Source organism: Mytilus galloprovincialis, chromosome 9, assembly GCF_965363235.1.
Source record: "Mytilus galloprovincialis chromosome 9, xbMytGall1.hap1.1, whole genome shotgun sequence".
Lineage (NCBI taxonomy): Eukaryota > Metazoa > Mollusca > Bivalvia > Mytilida > Mytilidae > Mytilus > Mytilus galloprovincialis.
The window spans coordinates 9832789-9854604 of record NC_134846.1 but is presented as its reverse complement, the minus strand read 5'-3'; the positions used below and the strand labels follow the sequence as shown (position 1 = coordinate 9854604).

Genomic DNA, 21816 nt, shown 5'->3' with positions numbered 1-21816 from the left:
TATCGTCTTGCAACGACGACAACGAGGTTCGTCAATTTGGTTAGCAGTTGGAGTGGAATTCATAAAACGGTCTCGCAAATACATGTATCATTGCCTTATGGTATATTGTTGACTTGGCATTCAATTGGCAATTGGTGATCATGTCTGTATGTTCCTTACAATAAAATATAAGACATGTAGATTCTGGTTGTATTTTCCGATTACCTTCTGTTAATTCCGTCACTAGTAGGACAACCTTGATTTCTATTTATATGTTACACTATAGTATACAACTTAGCAAGTATATGTTTTTCATATCTGTACGACTGATACTTTTGGTTAATACGTTTTTAAAAATTAAATTCAGTTGATAGTTAGTTTATTGTAGTAAGAAAACCAGTACGGGATCAATCAGAAAGATTTTGAAAACAAGAGTAAAATTTGCACCTAACAATCAATATGATTTTATCAGATGACAATAAGAATACTAAAAATCCAGGCTAAAGATAATGCACAATTATTTTTATTCAGTCACGTAGCCACTTGTCACAGGTTTTGTCAGATAACAACTGAACAGTGCTATATTTCAACATTATTGATTCACCACTGTAATGGGTTAATTGATGTCGTATAACTTGTCGCTGCTGGAATTCTAAAACAACAGCATTTTTTTCAACATTTCTAAGTAAATTACAACATATGCATATGTCTCATCGGTACCCATTCCGCATCTTCCTATATCGATATACGATTAATTGGAGTCTACTCAACAAAAATGTGGTCTTTTTTATGAAAAGTGCAGGAAACTTCTAAAAGAACGGAAACTTTGAATATAAATCATGTTGTAAGACAACATTCAAAAAATGGTTACTATTATATGCACACATATCTACAGTAATTACGTTATATTTTTTTTTATCAGTCAAGTTAGCATACAGCTCCTCAACTGTTTCTATCTGTATGCATCCTTGGTTTTCATATATTTGGCTTTAGGCGTTCCTGCTGAAGTTAAATTCCGAAAAGTACCTCGTACGCACTGAACTTATAACGTGTTGATGTCATTGTATAGCCCCACTGCAGTTCACAATATTCGTCATTTAAAAGGACATTACGAAAATAGATGTTTATAAACGTAGAAGGACATATCCATTGTTTCTCAGTTTCCGTTTCTTTTAATCAATACTGTATAAATGGAGACTTATTTTTCGATCCAATAAAGGTAGCACGATTTAAATTAAGATTTATCAATTCGGTTATCAGTAACTGGATTTAAATGTTGACAAATGATATATCGTGATTTCAATCAATAATAAAACTCAAGGTGAAGCCTGCGTTATCACCCGCGACATACAAAGATACCAAAAAAAAAACGGTACAAACTGTCTCAGTCACCTTTTATCCGAACAGTGTACAGTTTTTGAAAACGGGCGTCCCATTCTATATTAATACGATATCAAAGCGTTCTATCAATCACATTGAATGATGGTTAACAATTCACTCAATAGAAGAAGGATACTAATTTCAAAAAAGTCAAAACTGGTAAGTTTTTTTTATCATTATATTCAACAAAGGAGAAGGTGTTGTTTGATTTCAAATTAGCTAAACCTACCAGGTACCAAATGATACCGAAAAAAACTATAGGTCGCTGTATGACTTTCAACAATGCCCAAAACAATACCCAATTTGGCTTTTTCATCTATCATACGACCAAAACTAAAAACCTGTTTTGAAAATGTAACTCTAATCTTTCCATATGATTAAAAACCAAATGATATCGACATGCAGGGAAATAAATAAATCTTAAGATGAACACAATCTGTACTTTTTCCCTTGATTTTTGTAATTACTAATAAAAGTGGGGCGAAGGAAACCAAAGGGACATTCAAACTCATAGATCGAATATAATTTGACAACGTCATGGTTAAAAAAAGAAAGGACAAAAAGACAAATAGTAGTAAACATGTCACAACATAGAAAAAAAAAGACTTATCAATACGAACCCCATCAAAAACTGGGGGTGATCTCCGGTGGTCCGAAAGCATGGAAAGGATATATAAAAAGGGATCCTTCTCAACATGTAGCACCCACCTTGACTGTCCCGGTTAATAGTCCTATTCGGTCGGTCACATTCGTGAATAGAAAACGCGATTGTAGTATACGACATAAGAAACATATCAAATATCATTTGCGAAATGGATATTCCGTTATTGAAAACCAACTGGAGACAGCGTCCGTAAAATTTACGAAGAGATGATTTCAACTTCACCAATTGAAACTCTTAGTTTAAAAGATTCCTTGTGAACAACAACCCTCAATCAAGGAAATAACGATAGATAAAATTGAGAATGGAAATGGGGAATGTGTCAAAGAGACAACAACCCGACCAAATAAAAAACAACAGCAGAGGGTCACCAACAGGTCTTCAATGTAGCGAGAAATTCCCGCACCCGGAGGCGAATGCTAGCCCGGGAATATGGTATCAATTTATAGATATACCTCGGCCCAGGCACTACTGGAATGTTGTTACATAGAAATAGAAAATTGTCAATTATCGTTGTCAATTTCTATATGTAAGTCAAGACTTTACTGTAGTAATATGACATCGATATTTTATTTTATGTCCGGATTAATAAGTGCACGCTATTGTTATGATAGTAATACACAATTTATAACACGGCTTTCGTTGTGAATGACAATTTTATCAGTTATCATGATCAAAGCTTTATGGACAAATTCCAAATAGATATGAAAATTAAAAAGTCAATTGTTCATGAACAATTGAATGGTCTTTCCTTTTTTCTTTTATTAATTGCCTTCTTAGTTAAAAAATATATGGTTTCTAAGGACTTTTATGTTCATAAGTGGTTGCTTAGGGCAAAAATCATTCCTAAGGATAAATATATTAAAACAAGTTATTAAAAATGTGATATGTACTATTCATAGTAAATTTTCCCAATCCCATCAAAAACATCAATTCATTTGTTTCAGTCTAAATCCACATTTTAATAATAAATTTTGAAGTGCTTTCCAAATACTTTTTGCTGTATACACATTCCCAAAATATACGCAACAAGCTTTCTTTGTTTTCAATGCAAAACGTGCACATTTCTATTTCTTTTAGACCACCTTCATAAAGAAAAGAGTTTGTTTATACAATTCTATGTAATAACTTGAACTGAAAATTTTGAAGTTTAGTGTTTTTTGTTGCTTGAATTGCCATTGATTAGATTTTCCCCCAATCATCAATTTTAACACTTAAATCCTCATACCATTTGTTTTGTGATCTTGAAGGATTTTCTTTAATATTTGATAGAATTTTTTTTCTACAATATCATGTTTAATGATACTCTACTGTGATCGGATTTTTTTTGTAAACTTACAATTGCATTAAAAAGAACAGTATATCCCATAAAATTGGTTTTAACAGCATGGAGTTTTAAACTGTTCAAATGTCAGTATGTTTTTTCATCTGAATAACTTCAATAATAATAAATTTACCATCATTACGATAATTTTCATAAATAAATGGCTATACCACATCTTTCATTGTTAATATTTAGCCAAGGGCTGAATGGTAAACACATGAGTTGTTATTTGGATGGAGAGTTGTCTCATTGGCACTCATACCACATCTTCCTATATCTACGTATGGTTGTTACCCGTTATCTATTTCTTGCGGGAAGAGATATTTCTCGTATCACACTGTATGAAGTGTGCGTTAATTTGATTGGACCATTCAGCATCATGAAACGATATTAATCACATTATTACTTTATGATATAACTGGAAGCAAAAAAACGTTTCTCACATTGTGATTGATCATGACATCACCATATTTTTTTCGTTCATATGCACGATGAAGGAAGTGTATTTAGCTTCACATTTCTTTTATTTGAACAGGTATAATAACAGTTGAAAGTCATAGGGACTCTCTCAATATGAGTGACGAGAATGTTGCACGACAGGTAAATATCTTCTGCGCGAATGATTTGATAAATCAAAAATGCACAATTTATTTTTTACCACTAAACTTTTATATTAAATATATGAGATATTAGGATGACACAGTTATTACAATAAGTAAATGTATTGCAAATGATCCACAAATCTGATATTTTAAGAGTATCGTTATTTCTTTATGACAAAAATAAAACAAAAAAATATATATACATCATACAAGTATTCGTAATATAGAGAACGCATTTGTACATTTGATGGTCAGGCATACGTTGCAGTCTTTATTTTTCTTAATTGTGTTTTGTATACTGTTCTTTTGATCATTTCTTCTTTTATCTTGCAAATGCGTTGTCGGTTTGTATTCCGGTAATGTGTATATTTTGCCTTCCTGTTAATTACAAATTGAAATTGGTTACACATTCATGATCCCCTGTTTACAAGACACAAGTCATTTTACAACAAAATCTCGATAGTACTAGAAAGTAGTGGTAATATTGCTTCATTTCATAACAATAACATGTATAACCTCACACAACATGTTTCCGATTTAATTTCTAATGATATTTAAGGAAAATAATGGCTATCTCATTTGGTGTTCAGAAGATCTAGCAAAATAACCATTTGACAAAATCATAGTTTGTGCAGAAAAAACAGTTTAAAAAATAAACCTAAAGCAGCAATCTCATTAAAAAAATCCGATGTACTGACACGCTACACTCGTATCAGAAAATCGGATTTAAAACTCATAATATACGAACAAGATAATTCTTTTAAGATGTACTATTAGAACAAAAATATTCCTTCATCCAATTAGTAGTTACTTTCAAAAAGGTCAATTGTTCAATATGATACCAGTACGGGATACTCAATCCCTTAACACTTATTTTTTTAATTTCTATACAGATAAAATTGAGAAAGGAAATGGTGAATATGTCAAAGCGACAACCACCCGACCATAGAGCAAACAACAGCCGAAGGCAACCAATGGGTCTTCAATGTAGCGAGAATTCCCGCACCCGTAGGTGTCCTTCAGCTGGCCCCTAAAATATGCATAATAGTACAGTGATAATGGACGTCATACTAAACTCCGAATTATACACAAGAAACTAAAATTTAAAATCATACAAGACTAACAAAGGCCAGAGGCTCCTGACTTGGGACAGGCGCAAAATTGCGGCGGGGTTAAACATGTTTATGAGATCTCAACCCTCCCCCTATACCTCTAGCCAATGTAGAAAAGTAAAAGAATAACAATACGCACATTAAAATTCAGTTCAAGAGAAGTCCGAGTCTGATGTCAAAAGATGTAACAAAAGAAAATAAATAAAATGACAATAATACATAAATAACAACAGACTACTAGCAGTTAACTGACATGCCAGCTCCAGACCTCAATTAAACTGATTGAAAGATTATGTCTTCATCATATGAATATCAGGTACAATCCCTCCCGTTAGGGGTTTAGTATCATACTATCATAAAATATATGAGAAGAACATAACCCGTGTCATGCCAACAACTGTTTTTTTAGAAATAAATGTGTTTAGTTCCGATGCAAAGACCCTATCAGTGAATCAATGTTAAAGCCAAAATAAGCAATCTTTAATGACCTGACAACAGTATCGTAACTATATCCCCTTTTAATAAGTCTATTTAAAGGTTTTGTTAGTTTCTGAGGAGAATACTGACATTTTTGTGCTTTATAAAGAATATTTCCATAAAATTTTGGATGTGAAATACCTGAACGTATGTATTTTCCCGCCGAAACAAGAAAATGAGATCTGATACGTGACTTCCTGTTTAATCAAAGTCTTTAATAAAATCAAATAATAGTTTACTCAAAATTAATCGCCCCATTTCTGAGATAGATGATAGATACTTTGCTACTACCAGACTTGTACAATAAGAAACTGAATAATGGCTATAAAATGATGATGGAAGTGAAAATGGTACGTTTGCTGTGCACTTTTATATGAGAATAACTTCTTGATGACACTAATCATTTACAATATATGAAACTAAAGAGATGTGGTATGAATACCTATGAGACAGTGTATCCGATGTCAGAATAGGTAACAAACTTGTCAAGATGACAATGATCCATACATTAAAAAAGGACAAGTAGCAGTTACTGACATGCCATTTCCAGACCTCATTTTAACCGATTGAAAAATTATAACTTCATCATATGCAAATCAAGCACAATCCGTTAGAGGTTTATATTTAATACATCATAAACCATGTGAGAAGAAAATAACCCGTATCTGGCATGGTTTTAGAACAAATGTGTTTATTTTCGATGAAAGATCCTACAATATTAAAACCTCAATATGGCATCTTTAATGACCTGAAATCAGCTTCGTAACTATATCTCTTCTGACGCATTGGTGGTGTCTGGTTGTTTAGGCTCTTTAGTCAGGTTGCTGTCTCTTCATTAAACACATTATCAGTTTTCTTTCACAAATTTTATAGATGTACATGTATAAGAGGGGGAAATCAATTGATTTCAAATTTGTATAGTTTTTGTTTTTTTTGTTAATCGACATTTGTATTAAAACAAACCCATTTTCCTTATATAACTCCAAGTCATAGTTTTCATAATTACTATTTTGATGATGTTCTATACTATTACATGTATGTGTATTACCAATTAAGCATTTGAATTTCAGGGGCAAAGAGTTCTGACAGATATTCTTAACTTTGATTTAGATCGCAAAACCAAACTTGTTGAAGTTTATAACGATATTCTTCAACTAACAGAGGAACTTCAAGGTGAACAATGCTTTCTAGATGAGCTGAAAATTGAATTTGGGGATTTTCAAAATTTAATTCCAAATTTCAAAGAGATACTTTTAGAAGCAGAATGTCCCATAATTATTGCTGGTAAGTGAATTTGTAATCTCATAACTATTACCTTGGATTTAAATATTTCAAACATTACAGTAGATCACCGTAATGTCATGGTGGTATCAATAATGTTATTCATTAATAACAAATTCATTGATTATTATGTTTTGTATTTCAATCGTTATACGTCAATAAAATCAAGATATCATACTATTCCATTTCAACTTAATATTGATAGCGAAATCAATACATGATTGGTTTTAACTATCTCAAATGACGTTGAACAAAAAATCTTCTACTGAGAGTATCCTATGGAACGCCACAGCTGTCTTTTTTGGAACTCTGATATTACGTTATGTTGTTTTATTATTACTTGATGATATTTGGTTTTGACATATCATGTAGGATCCTTTACAATAGATAATGCAGCTGTTCTGTAATAATTCCATCTTCATGCCTTATATATCATTTTCTGCGTTACGACGATAGATTACAACTGACGAGAAAAGGTAACACCCGGCAAATGATAGCTCTTTTATTTCATAGCCTTGTCTGATATAGTGCAATGCGATTTTGGTGCTACGATATCTCAGTAGCCTGAGTGTGAATCCCGGCGAGGGAAGAAAAAAATGCATCTTACATTATTGGGCTGATGTTAAGACGAATTATATATATATATTTATGTAACTATATTTTACAGGCATTTTCTAAATTTAGGCATTTTCTAAAATGCCTGCAAGATTCAGTCATTATACATAGTGACTAATTTTTCTAGGCATTTTATAAAATGTCTGGAAAAATTTTGTAGAATGAAATGTTAAAAAAAACAATTGAACGCTTTGACCGCTAGAGCAGTTTTACTTATTAATTTCTTGAGAGAATCTAGTTCAAGTTCTTAACCACAATCAACTACTGTCGCATTGATTCATTATATTTCAAAGATCAAGGAATTCCCTTGAGAGCAGTGAAGATAAAGATACTTATATCGTTTGCATCACAAAAAACACGACCTTGTATGGCGAAACCCATGCAATACAGGGGAATTTACTTAGATGTGGATGTATAGTTCTCATTATTGCTGAATGAGAACATTCGATATATTTCCACATGTAAGTAAAGTGCACATTTCAGGTGCTAGTGGCTGTCCAACAATCTGTCCTTTATCTAGGTCAATCCACTGCAGAAATAACGATAAACTCATACGAGTTATAACCAAATTGTTCACGTCTTAAAAATGCATGATATATTCGCGACTGAAATTACACAAACAGCAAACATTCAATTAAAAGCAAACTACTTTTCCTCCATTTCATATCTTTGTTTCTCTTTCATGTTTTTAATCCCAGCTGTTTTTTGGAGAATAAATTAATTCTTCCGACGCATTAGTTATTTTAATTTGCATTGAAATATTTTGAACGAAAAAATATTTTGTTATATACACAAACGAAATCAAACATCTAGGAACTATATTTGACAACTGAGTATACAACAACCGGAAGAGGTGAACGTTGATTTTGGGTTTTTTGATCTTCGTACTTTTCACTTTTCTGTATATCTTCTGCAATTAAATAACACCGAAAATTTATGCGTAGGTCTTTTTTTTATATAGGAAATTACCAATGCTGAGGAATGCTTAGTAACAAATATAAGATACTAAACGATAAGAGCAACTATTCTAAACATCAAATTCTGGAAGTTTCTGTTTTTCTTGATCTTGCTACTAAATTCTTGAAAAGAATAAATTAAACATACATTTCGCTTTTATCCTTGCATTATTTCTTTGCCAAATGTTGTGTTTTTTGTCTACTTTTGTCATCTTGATGATATCCTTCTTCTATAAGTTGCCTGAAACTGAACAGGCAATTTGTTGAATTTTTTTTTTTTAAATTTCAGTCATTTTACAAAATGACTTGATAATTTTAGTCAGTTTGTATAATGCCTGTTAAGATTAGACATTTTAGAAAGTGCCGGAAAAGTCAGAAATTTTACAAAATGCCTAAATTTAAAAAATGCCGGTTACATATATTTATATATATATTAGCATTTATTATTTTCATGCTTCTATGCGTCTTTGTATTTATGCAAACACGATTATTCGATGTTTTAACATGTTGTTTTATTAACTTACTCTATCATGTGTATTATGCAGGGCCATGTAATATTTATGTTTAACAGGAGAAACATCAGCAGGAAAGAGTGGTTTTATCAACTTACTGATTGGAAGAGATATTTTGCCAGTGTCAACTTTAGCATGTACTTCAACCATAGTTAAAATACGAAATGCAGATGAAATACTAATTAGTATAACTCCGGAAAAAGGCGACAAAAAGGAAATACTATTTTACCCAGATCCGGAACCCGCAACGATTCAAAAAGTACTAAAAAAGTACGTTAGCCTAAAAGGTTCTAACGAAGAAACTATAAGCTGTAAATGTGTTGATATACACGTGCCAGTACCAATGCTGAAGGTAAGAGGCCTTTTCGACGACAAAATGCAATGTTAAATTTCATAAATTTTCCTGTTCATGCATTCATATTGACAGTTAGCTATATATGGAGTAGTTGTATTGCATTAGTCGTGATTAATTGTAATCTAATTTAAAAGATTGTCACGCAATAATACACGTTAGGTCGAGAGACAGTTTCAAATTGACTTTCAAAATAATAGCATGATATATGTTACAATGCAAACCCTTCCCATAAAGACCTTTTAACATAATTGCATATAATAGAAGGACATTCAAATAGAAATACGAACTGTTAAAGATTACATTGACCCCTCCATTTACCGAAATTTCTTAACCAAACATCTTCAATTCTGAAAATATCACATTTTATTTTATGATAAAAATGTTGTGTCATGTGTTCTTCTTTCATTTTTAGCCAGGCGTTGTCAGTTTATTTTCGATATATTAGTTTGACTGTCCCTCTGGTATCTTTCGTCCCTCTTTTACAGTGGGACCTATATAAATGTACGGAAAACATTAACTGTCTTCAAATAATGGTATTCAACAGACCATAATTTAACCATTAAGAAACTATTCAAAACATGGTACTAAGATATTAAGCCTTTTGAATGTAAGACATTGAAGTGTATCTCTGTGATGTAGTTTACACGATTTGAGTGCTAGATATGTGGAACATGCTTGTACCAAATCAGAAATATAACAATTTTTATCAAATGATCTGAATTTGTCAAGTAAATGGATTCACCCCATGTTTTAAAAATACCTTGGCTTTTGTTCACTCTATAATTTGAATTTGCAATCCCTTAAATGTTACAGAACCAGACGCGTTTGATAAAGCTAATGTCATTTGTATGATGACCATTTAAAAAAAATCAAAATCAAAAATGTAATATTAAAGTTAAAGAGTTGATAAACCAGACAAATCAGAGGAGGAATCAGAGCTTGGCATGAGAGAGATACATTCATAGCTTAAATGATATTTCGAAATTGGAAAATGGCTAGCTTTAGAAAATTAATATCCATTTGTTTAAGTGTTAAGGCCCAATACGTGAATATTCAAACATAAACAACCACTGGAGGGCTACTGGAACCAAAATATACCAAAGCTATACTTAAATCATAACTAAAAACCAGTTCGATGGTTGAAGGGGATATACATACGATTTTCTAAAAATGTCCGACTAATATCAATAAATCAGTATCCGTATTGTTATATATGTATGGCAAAACCAACATAATTATCAGGAAAATCGATGTGAATGATTTCCACGTATAGAACTATCAAACAGTCAATGTCCACAACTGAATTCCTCAAACACTGAGCTATGAATTTACCGTATAACGATTAAATTTTTGACACTTATGTAGATGCCACAAATAACATAACGGGGTTTCACATGTTTACAAACGCTCATCCATCAACATAACTTGAGAAACAAATAGGATTACACAAATATAAATGCAAATAATCCCTAAGTGCTTTACAATGAATACTAGTAACTAATTCTTTAAAAATTACAATGGTTTAGAATTATACCCCTTAACCTTATTTAATTAAATGTTTTTCTTGAGCTGAATTTAAAAGACAATTTCTTTTCTGATATAGTGCCATAGTATATTTTTAAAAAATATAATTGATCTGTTTTTCTGATATAGTGCCATAGTATATCTAAAAAAAAAATTGATCTGTGGACAACGGACGGGACAACGGACGGGACAACGGACTTTAACAATTTATTTATTTCGATTATATATTTTAGATTTATAGATTACTAATCAATGTTCTTGAATGTAACGCCGAGTAAACGTTCTCTTACTACTTTATAATTACATGATCAATTTCTTTTCAGGGTAACACAGTTATAGTAGACACTCCTGGCATAGGCACAACGGCAAACCCTGAACTCACTGCTCGTCTCTTCGAATTTCTGCCGCGAGCAGTTGCTTTTATTTACATAATCGATGCTGGTCATGCAGGTGGCTTGGAAACTGACAGGGTAGGAAATATTCTTACAAAGAAACATTATATTTCAGTTTGTATGCACTATACATGCTATACTCCCTAATTCTGTACAATAATATGATTCGTTTATGGTAATATTCTTTACATAGCACAAAAATGACGGCATTCACTAATATAGTCTTTGCATCGAAAATAAACACCTTTATTATAAAACCTGTTGTTCGCCTTGTACGAGTTATGTTCGTTCCTCTAATATATTTAACATGTTTAATGATACTTAACCCTAACTTTGAACGGCAGCTTTGTGAAAAATTGTGCACATCCTGCTTCAAGCATAAAATTTGGCATAGACCTTCCTCAACTATTAGTCTTAAATTTCAGATAGGGAGGCATTTGAAAAAAAGGTCTCACTTCCGGTAAAATCCAAAATGGCGGACATCATACTTAAATTAGCCCAATATCAGAGGCTAGTGTGTGAAAAGTTGTTTTTATCATGCTGCTATAATAATATTTGGTACAAACCTTTTTTGCAAATGTATTGTGTCTGTTTTGTTCACGCATCGTTGACAATGTAATGGAATTTGATGTGACTGTCATACAAGTGAGAGGTTTAGCTAGCTATAAAACCAGGTTCAATTCACCATTTTCTACATAAGAAAATGCCTGTACCAAGTCAGGAATATGACAGCTGTTATCCATTCGTTTGATGTGTTTGAACATTTGAATTTGCTATTTGATTTGGGACTTTCCTTTTTGAATTTTCCTCGGAGTTCAGTATTTTCGTGTTTTCACTTTTTGTTATGTACCACTTTTGGATATATTATAAAGATAAGATGTCTTTAAAAACTATATTTCCGGTAAAATCCAACATGGTGGACATTGTACTAAAATAAGCTTATTTTTTGGTAGGGTGATTGAAATGTGTTTTGACGTATTGCTACATGTACTATCATTAAATTGTACAGGAACCTTAATTTGATGCTACTTGTGGATACAGTGTATAAGATATGTGTCTTTAAACCCCTTACTTCCGGTAATATTCTAAATGGCGGACATAGAAATATCATTATTTTATTTTGATATTCAACTTTTTCACAATGTAAAGAAAATGTTGTTTTTTGTGTGCTGGTAATTAAATTTTTGCTTTAAGTTATCCTCTGAACCACTTATTCTATTTTATAGTAAATGTTTAAATACAAAGTTTTACACGTCTGGTAAATAAAACCAATATGACGTAAAGTTCAATGATGAGTCCTCAGTCCATATCTTCGATTTAGAGTTTTGGATACATTGATTAAAGTAAAATAAAATCACTTTAGTACTAAAACATCTTAAAATTACTGATTTATTGCCGCAAATACATGTATATTCACAATCGGAGAGCTGATTTTCCTCATTTACATTGGTATTGTTTCTTACATCAATAATGTACAAGCTCCTGATAAGGTGAAGAGGCCTCACAAAGAGTTGTCCAAAAGGGTTCCACTGGATCATATTTTTCCCTTCGACTTCATAAGCGTCTGGACCAGTAGGTATAGGAACCAATTCCAAGCTTATTACTCATCTACACTCGCCATGATATATTGTACGTTTTACATGCTGAAAAAACTAGACAGAGTCGTTCAAATAGCATCAATAAGTCTTTTCTCTTCTAAAAACATGTTTTCTTGCTTCGTAAACCCCATCTGTCAAGTTTGTTCGATCTTACTACAAAACCACGTATCGTTTTATCAATGACATTATCAAATCCATATCTGGTGATGTTGGCTAATCAATCATCATTCTACATCATCAAGTCACTTCTTCAAACGCAATCTATGTCAAAAACGAAGTTCCCTTTCAGGTAAACGTGCATTTGAAAGGTCATTGATAGATATACATGTATTTCTAAAGCTTTTCACACTTCCAAATGCAAGTCAAAGTTCGTTTGTCCCTATGTCACAAAATAACGAAACAGCAATGACAGCGACATCAGTATCGACTGTTCGAGTCATGACTCAGTTCAGTCTGTGTATCACTGCACCAGACACATCTATCTTGATTTTAGTATATAACATGGCAAAACTTGAAACACCATCATGTGGTGGGTAACACAGAACATCATGAGCATTTGTTGCTACAACTACATTTTCCTCAAAATCTATTAAGCAAGCTCCTGTGAATAAAAACTAAAAAGTGCTTTCTTAATGTCGTCATCTCTCAGAAAACTTTGCCAATTTTGAGAAATTTGTTTTGAACCTGGATTCGTCTATGTATTCCCTTTCCCCTAAATTTAGCTCTTGTTTCTTGTAGCAGTCTTCAAACTACCGGTATTGTCTTTGTACGCATGCGAAACTACATCTACTGTTGGTACAGTTTCAAGGTGTTTCATAACGAGTATCCTGATAGGGTATTATGCCCTTACCTAAAAAAAAAACGTGAAACTGGTACAAGAGTGGATGTATATGGTAGTTGAAGCAACACATGTTCAGGATATTCTATCTTAACCACCATGTGATGTATTTCAAGTTAAGCACCATATTGACATTAAAAGGCTAACACTAGAATCATGGTGCATGTGTCTGATGCAGAGAAAGACGAACTTAAAAAGTAAAATCACAAAAATACTGAACTTAGACGAAAATCTCATCGGAAAGTCCATAATCACATGGCAAAATAAAATAACAAAACACATAAAAAAACCGAATGGAAAAGAACTGTCATATTCCTGACTTGGTACAGGCATTTTCAAATGTAGAATATGGTGGATTAAACCTGGTTTTATAGCGATAACCCTCTCACTTTGATGACAGTCTCGTCAAATTCCGTTAATTTACAATGATGCGTGAACTAAACAGACATAATAAATAAAATAGTCAAAATATGGGTAAAGCAGTCATCATCGTGTACCAATTTTAAAAGAAACAATTTAACAGAACACAAAAACATCTATCTACAAACACATTCATTGAATCGCATGGCTGACGTCAGAAAATGTATACGTCACATATATTTGTCGTTCAATGTATATACAAATAATTTTACAATTTTACATTGGCAATGTTAGCATACAAAGTTAAAAAATCAAAAGTATGTAAGAATTGATTTCAGAAATAGACCGAGATTTAAAAAAGTCCAAAAGTTATATAGAATTTAAAAGAATCCACAAATAGTTTATTCCACTACGCGATTGAATAATTTTGACGTTTGTGGTTCAACGTATTTTGTAATTCATAATAGAAATATATCATTATGACATAAAATAGAACAATAGCATACTGACGGGATCTTTTAAAGTACAGAGTCACGTTATAAGAACCAAAGAAATACAAAAAGTCTCATATACAAAACACACCAGCAAAAAATTAAAGACAATACAAACACATTGACGGGATTTTTAAGTACCGAGCCACGTTAAATGGACATCACATAAAACAATCCAACAGTAAAAGTAATATTAATAATAGAAAAAAAGACAAATGAAAGAACAATAAAACACGTTGATATATATATATATAAACAACATCAGTACGCAGAATCTATACGACCATCATGTATTAGTTGTGAAGATGATACGGAATATTTATCAACAAGGTCTAACGAGTCATTATTCGAACAGTCGTTACTGATGATGCTGTCATTACTGTTTCGCTATTCCGTGACATAGGGGTAGACTATGAATTGTGTTAAGAAGGGGGAAAGCTTTGGATAAATATCTATCAATGGCGTTTCAAATATACTAGCAATGAGTGATCACACACAGATATTGTGATCCATGTATCTACCGGTTGTGATACGGTTCTCTGTTTGCTTGAAAAGTGGAGAAAAAAAGACTGCGTGGGAGATATTGATGGCATTTGAAGATGTGACTTTAACATAAAGAATGGTAATTGATCCGCCTAAATGACCGGTGTTTACTGTAAGATCGCAAAAACTTATCAAATGGGGTTAGCATGGTAAACAAAGCAAGAAATAACTATTTACGCAAAAGGGAATGCTAATTGAGGTTCCTCAACTTAGTCTAGTCTTTTCCAGCATGCAAAACGTACAATACACTAAGACACGTGTTAAGGGGACGAGCTTGACATTGGCTCTTATGCTACCCAGTCCAGGCAATAATTGATGACGAAGGAACAAAGAGGATCACTTTTAAAAAACTCTTTCTGATGCCTCATCATTTTGTCAGAAGCTTGCACATTGTGGATGAAAGAAAGGTTGCCGTTGTTGTTAATGTGGAAAATCAAGTCGCCCGTGCTCTGCGTCGTGTGCATGTGGTGGTGACTGGGAATTAACATGGTTTTTTTTGGCCAAATAGTGGTTATTTTTTTAAATGTTTTAGTACTTAAGTGATTTAATTCTGTTTTAATCAATCTATCAAAAACTCTAGATCGACGATATCGATTGAGGACTCATCTTTGACATTGATGCCATATTATTTTTTTTACCGGAAGTGTTAACATTGTGTTTAAATATCAACTACAGAATATCATTAGTGGTTTAGAGGATTACTTAAAGCCAAAAATTTAATGACCACCACAAAAAAAACAACACTTTTTTCACATTTTAAAAAGAAGATATATATCAAATAAAAAAATGATATTTCTATGTACACCTGTTAGATTATTACCGGAAGTAAGGGTTTTTAAGACATACATGACATATGTCTTATACACTGTATCCCTTAGAAACATCAAAGAAAAGTTCCTGCACAATTTAATGATAGTAGCAATACATTAAAACACCTTTCAATCACCCTACCTAAAAAAATATTCTAGTACAATGTCCGCTATGTTGGATGTTACCGGAAGTGGGGGTTTTACAGACATCAAATCTATATAATATATACACAAGTAGTACATAACAAAGGTTTGTATTAAATAATATTATAGCAGCATGATGAAAACTCATTTTCACATACTAGCTTTCGATTTAAGTATGATGTCCGCCATTTTGGATTTTACCGGAAGTGAGACATTCTTTTCAAATGCCTTTCTTACATCGGACTCGGACTTCTTTTGAACTGAGTTTATCTTGCGCATTGCTGTGAATTTGTGTATTCTAAATTGGTCAGATATATAGGAGAGGGTTGATATGTGACAAAACCCCGCTGCTTATTTGCGCTTTTTCGAAGGCAGGAACCTTTGACCTTTTTATACATTTTGTTTTCAATTTTATATGTTTTGTAGTTTAGTGTGGCGTCTTTTTCAACAAAAAAATCTTGTTTAGGGGCCAGCTGAAACTCGTCTCCGGTATTTCTCACTGGGTTTAAGACCCATGGTGGCCTTCGGCTGTTTTCTACCTTTTGTTCGGGTTCAATGCTATTAAAATCCTTTTAAGAGGACATACATATGTATAGTCTTACATATGTTTATAAGTATATATTCAAACAATCACACAATTCTTTTAATTCTCAGTATGTTATCCCTAGAATAAAGGCAAAACAAAACCAAAAGGGACATTTAAAGTCATCAGTCAAAAAAGGCTGACCAACAGATATACAAAAGTACATAAGACACAACATAGACTGAACACCAGCAAAAACTAGGGCGTCATCACAGATCTTCTGAAAGGTAAAGCAGAGCATGCTCCACAGGTGGCACCCGTCGTGTTGTTCATATAAGTAAAAACACGGTGATAAGTCCAATTTGTTAGGTGACAGAGGGTATGAATTTATAACAATATTCTATATATGTAAGACTCAGATCAACGTCCGGTCTATACTCGACGTCCGTTCCTCAAATCGACGTCCAAATCTGACGTCACAATTAAATATCAATCCAAATGGACGGCCAATTTTATGTTTATCTAATCGACGTCCATTTTTTAAACAGGTTGTGTATCAATTTTAAATTTCAGAGATTACATAAAAATAAGGAGATGTGGTATGACATGAATAATGTAAACAATTCAAATTAGAAAGTTAACGGTCTTATTTATTAAAAACAAATATGACAGACATAAACCATCAAAAAGCACTGCACTACGGCATTTGTACAGGCCCATACAGTATATGTCGGGGATCTAAAATAGTTGTACACAACATAAAACATAACTGCCAATTTCTGGCGTATATTTTTCACTACAGGTGTAAAACTCGGAAATGTGTTGAAAAATATCTAACATAGTCTTAATTATAATAAAATAAAATAAGAATTGCCTGTACTTCTTTGTTTTGTCTATTGTTGAAGATTGAATAATGTCCTCTAGATGTCGTTCAGTTTTCTTTGGCGTTGGGTTTCTCTCTCCTTGACATACCTTCACATGCATGTCATTTATTAACATAAATAGGAATAACACACTACTATGTAAATCGATTCGATTAACTTTTTATCAAGATAAACTTTAATATACATGATACCTATTTCGGGTTGAAAGAAATCTATATGGAAAGTATGTATAACTGTATAACCCTTCAAAACATGTACATGTATAAGTGTAACTAATTAAGTTCAGTAATTTGTTATTTATTGATATTGAACATCGATTAAAGACGACTAGAATCAATCTTAGAATATTACACGGGAAAATGTTTTTTCCGATTTAAAAAATAAAATAAAAAGAAAACCGTTTTCGACAGTATAACAAATAGAAGGTATCCGTCGTTTCGAATATTATGAACAAAATAATTGAATATATATAGAATATATTTAAACCTTTTTGTGAAAGTAAGTCATGTATAATCATGTATAATCATACTCTATATACTCTACACTATTTGTCTCAAAATTACACAAATCAAATATATCACTAATTGTGAATGTTCTGTTATTCTAAAGAACTTCTAGACAATTTCAAATCTCGGTCTCTTTCTGAAATAAGTTCCATCAAAACTTTTGATTTTTCAACCCTGTATACCACCATTCCCCATGTAAAATTGAAAAATCGCCTAAAAGAAATTATCCACATTGCCTTTCAACATAAAAATGGTAGCATACGCTATAAATTTATTACTTTGGGATTTCATAAAGCATATTTCGTTAATAGTGACAAACAAAAAGGTAAATCATGCTACACAGAAGAACAAGTAGTCAGTATGCTGGAGTTTCTTATCGACAACATATTTGTTGAGTTTGGAGGTAGACTTTTCCAACAAGTTGTCGGCATTCCTATGGGAACAAACTGTGCGCCTCTTCTTGCCGACCTCTTCTTATTTTCATATGAATCGGAGTTCCTCCAGACACTTGTCAAAAACAAGAGGATCAAAGAAGCCAGATTATTTAATTTCACTTTCAGATATATTGATGATGTTCTTTCCTTAAACAATCCGAACTTTTCTGATTGGGTTCCATTAATATATCACCCAGAACTCGAGATTAAAGAAACAACAGACACGGCTTCCTCCGCCTCATTTTTAGACTTATATCTCGAATTTGACTTACACAGTCATCTCAGTACCAGAATCTATGACAAACGAGACGATTTTAATTTCGAAATTATAAATTTCCCCCACCTTAGTAGCAATATACCAACTTCACCTGCGTATGGGATATATATTTCTCAACTTATTCGATATTCAAGAGCTTGCAGCTCCTACTCAGACTTTGTAAAACGTCATCAGTGTCTGAGTAGAAAGTTGATGAACCAGGGGTATGTCAAAGAACGTCTCGTCCTTTTTCTAAAAAAGTTCATCGGAAGGTACCAAGACCTTGTTGATAAATATTCCGTATCAACTTCTCAAATAATACACGATGGTCTTGATGTATAGATTTTGCGTACTGATGTTGTGTATCATCTTAACAACATGTTTTATTGTTCTTTTATTTGTTTTTGTTCTATTATTAAGATTACTTTTACTGTTGATTGGTTTTATGCGATATCCGTTTGACGTGGCTCGGTACTTATACATCTCGTCAATGTGTTTGTATTGGCTTTCATTTTTTGGTGATTTGTTTTGTATATGTGACTCTTTGTATTTCTTTTGTGCTTATAACGTGACTCTGTACTTTAAAAGATCCCGTCAGTATGATATTTGTCTATAATATGTCATTATGATATATTTCTATTATGAATTACTATATATGTTGAACCACAAACGTCAAAATCAATCAATGGCGTAGTGGAATTAACAATTTTTGGATTCTCATAAATTATATGTAATTTTTCTGACGTCAGACACTCAAATCAATCCATGTGTTCTTAGACAGTAGATGTTTTTGTGTCCTGTTAAATTGTTTCCTTTTAAAAGTTTTGGATTCTCATAAATTCTATGTATAACTTTTGGACTAGTTTGAATCTCGGTCTATTTCTGTAATTTATTCTTACATACTTTTGATTTTTTAACCCTGTATACGTACATTGTCTATATAGATTTTAAAATTGTTTGTATGCACATTGAACGACAAATTTATGTGACGTATATAATTTTTCTGACGTCAGACACTCAAATCAATCCATGTGTTCGTAGATAGGTTTTGTGTCCTGTTAAATTGTTCCCTTTTAAAAGTTTTGGATTCTCATAAATTCTATGTATAACTTTTGGACTGGTTTGAATCTGGTCTATTTCTGTAATTTATTCTTACATACTTTTGATTTTTTAACCCTGTATGCGTACATTGCCTATGTAAATTTTAAAATTGTTTATAATCCTGGTACTTTTGATAACTATTGTACGACAAATTTATGTGACGTATATATTTTTTCTGACGTCAGACACTCAAATCAATCCATGTGTTCGTAGATAGTAGATGTTTTTGTGTCCTGTTCAGTTGTTATACGATGATGACTGATGTACCCATATTTTGACTATTTTATTAATTGTGACTGTTTATTTAACGCATCATGTAAATGTAGCGGAATTTGATGAGACTGTTATTAAAGTGAGAGGGTTAGCGCTATAGAACCAGGTTTAATCCACCATTTTCTACATTTGAAAATGCCTGTACCAAGTCAGGAATATGACAGTTCTTGTCCATTCGTTTTTGATGCGTTTTGTATTTTGATTTTGCCATGTGATTATGGACTTTTCAAATTGATTTTCCTCTGAGTTCAGTATTTTTGTGATTTTACTTTTTAGCTTTTATCAATCTTTGAGGAACAACGAAAATTGAAACAAAGTGGGAAACTTATAGAATTTGATGTATCAAGAACAATTTTTGTCTGCAACAAATGGGATTTGGTCGAGGGAGAAGAAGACGACGTCTTGCAGCATGTTCGCAAAACACTTTCTGAACATTGGCCAAATTTTGATGAGAAACAGCTGTTTCTGCTTAGTGTGAAAGAGGTAAATTTTATAAAATTCAAATCCAACGCATATATTGAAAGCTCCAGAGAGAAAGAAAGAAAGAGAGAGAGAGAGAGAGAAAGAAACCAAACGTATATTCAAAAGAGAGCGGTAAAGAGAGAGAGAGACCAAACGCATAATCGAGAGAGAGGGAGATGGAGAAAGAGAGAGAGGCGATTAGAAAGAGGTCTGGAGATTAAGTTCGTCCTATTGTGCTATTGATTTTCGATTTGATTGAAACTGTATTTATTTAAAATTTTCAGGAGAAAAAATTGGCAAAGGAACAGAGAAGTTCAGAAAATTACCAAAAGCTTCTTTGTGGTATAGAGAACTTAATTCCAAACAGTTTAGAGGCTAAAACCGTCATGAATGCAAGGTATAGTTATAACAATAGTTATAGTCAACGTTATTTCATGTTGTAGAAAAGACAATCACTTATACAATAGAGGGTAAGAACATCAAATTTATATTAAATTAACATTATGAAAATTGATTTCTTGATTGACAACATATTTGTTACATTTGGAGGACGTGTTTTTCAACAGACTTTCGACATTCCAAAGGGAACCAATTGTGCTCCTCTTCTTGTCGACTTGTTTCTTTGTTGAACGCATCTATCCCATCGAGCTAGAGATAGAGGATACAACAGATACAGTTAAGTCGGCCTCATATCTGAACTTACATCTAGAAATTGACAGCGAGGGTCGGTTGAAAAAAGAATTTTTTCGACAGAAGTGATGATTTCAGCCTCCCAATCGTGAACTTTCCATTTTTAAGCAGCAACATTCCGTCAGCACCTGCATACGGTTTCATAGCAGTGAAGTTGAAATCATCCCTTTCTGGGCCAAAATTTAAATGTAATTGTACTGTAATTGAAAACTAATTGTCAACTACAGACAATTTTGGCTATGTAATTCATAACTTTCAATAATATGTAGTTCAAAAAATGTAGTTTTGTTTATTTGTTTGTTTATGTCGTTCATACGCGTTTCTCGTTTTTCGTTTTTATATAGATCAGACCGTTGGTTTTGCCGTTTGAATGGTTTCACATTACTATTGTTGGAGCCCTTTATAGCTTGCTGTTCGGTGTGAGCAAAGGCTCCTTGGTGAATGCCGTATCTTGACCTATTATGGTTTGCTTTTATAAATTGTTATTTGGATGGAGAGTTGTCTCATTGGCACTGATATCACATCTTTCTATATCTATTAATTACACATGACATTCAATTACTTGAGAAATTGTAATAAACTACAGTCAATAACATTTACATATTTCAATTACCCCTGCAAAGTCTTGATGCATATACTAAGGATTTAGCCGTAGCCTTATTTTTTTTAATATTTCACAAATATGTAATGCATTCTTTTTGTACAGTAGATACGTGGTCAGAACCTAACGAAAA

The 21816-nt window shown here is 32.5% G+C and overlaps 2 protein-coding genes across 2 annotated transcripts in view; both read left to right on the top strand.

Annotated features, from left to right (window-relative positions):
* Positions 1 to 1390: 1390 nt before the first annotated feature.
* On the top strand, positions 1391 to 20771 carry LOC143046481 (uncharacterized protein in xynA 3'region-like). Its single transcript, XM_076219638.1, has 7 exons — positions 1391 to 1518; positions 3880 to 3944; positions 6606 to 6819; positions 8959 to 9251; positions 11102 to 11248; positions 20207 to 20413; positions 20760 to 20771. The coding sequence occupies exons 2-7, from the start codon at positions 3918 to 3920 to the stop codon at positions 20769 to 20771; spliced, it is 900 nt and encodes a 299-aa protein (XP_076075753.1). The 5' UTR covers positions 1391 to 1518; positions 3880 to 3917.
* The window catches only part of LOC143046620 (uncharacterized), a 38692-nt gene continuing 37556 nt past the window's right edge, over positions 20681 to 21816 (top strand). Inside the window, exon 1 of the mRNA XM_076219757.1 lies at positions 20681 to 20789. Within this exon, the coding sequence (XP_076075872.1) occupies positions 20779 to 20789 (11 nt within the window). The 5' untranslated portion in view covers positions 20681 to 20778. The remainder of the gene's footprint in view (positions 20790 to 21816) is intronic.

Coding starts and splice junctions, on each gene's coding strand:
- LOC143046481 (XM_076219638.1), top strand. CDS start 3,918: ATGAGTGACGAGAATGTTGCACGACAG. Junction 6,820..8,958: donor ATGTCCCATAATTATTGCTG/GTAAGTGAATTT, acceptor TATGTTTAACAG/GAGAAACATCAGCAGGAAAG. Junction 9,252..11,101: donor TGCCAGTACCAATGCTGAAG/GTAAGAGGCCTT, acceptor ATTTCTTTTCAG/GGTAACACAGTTATAGTAGA.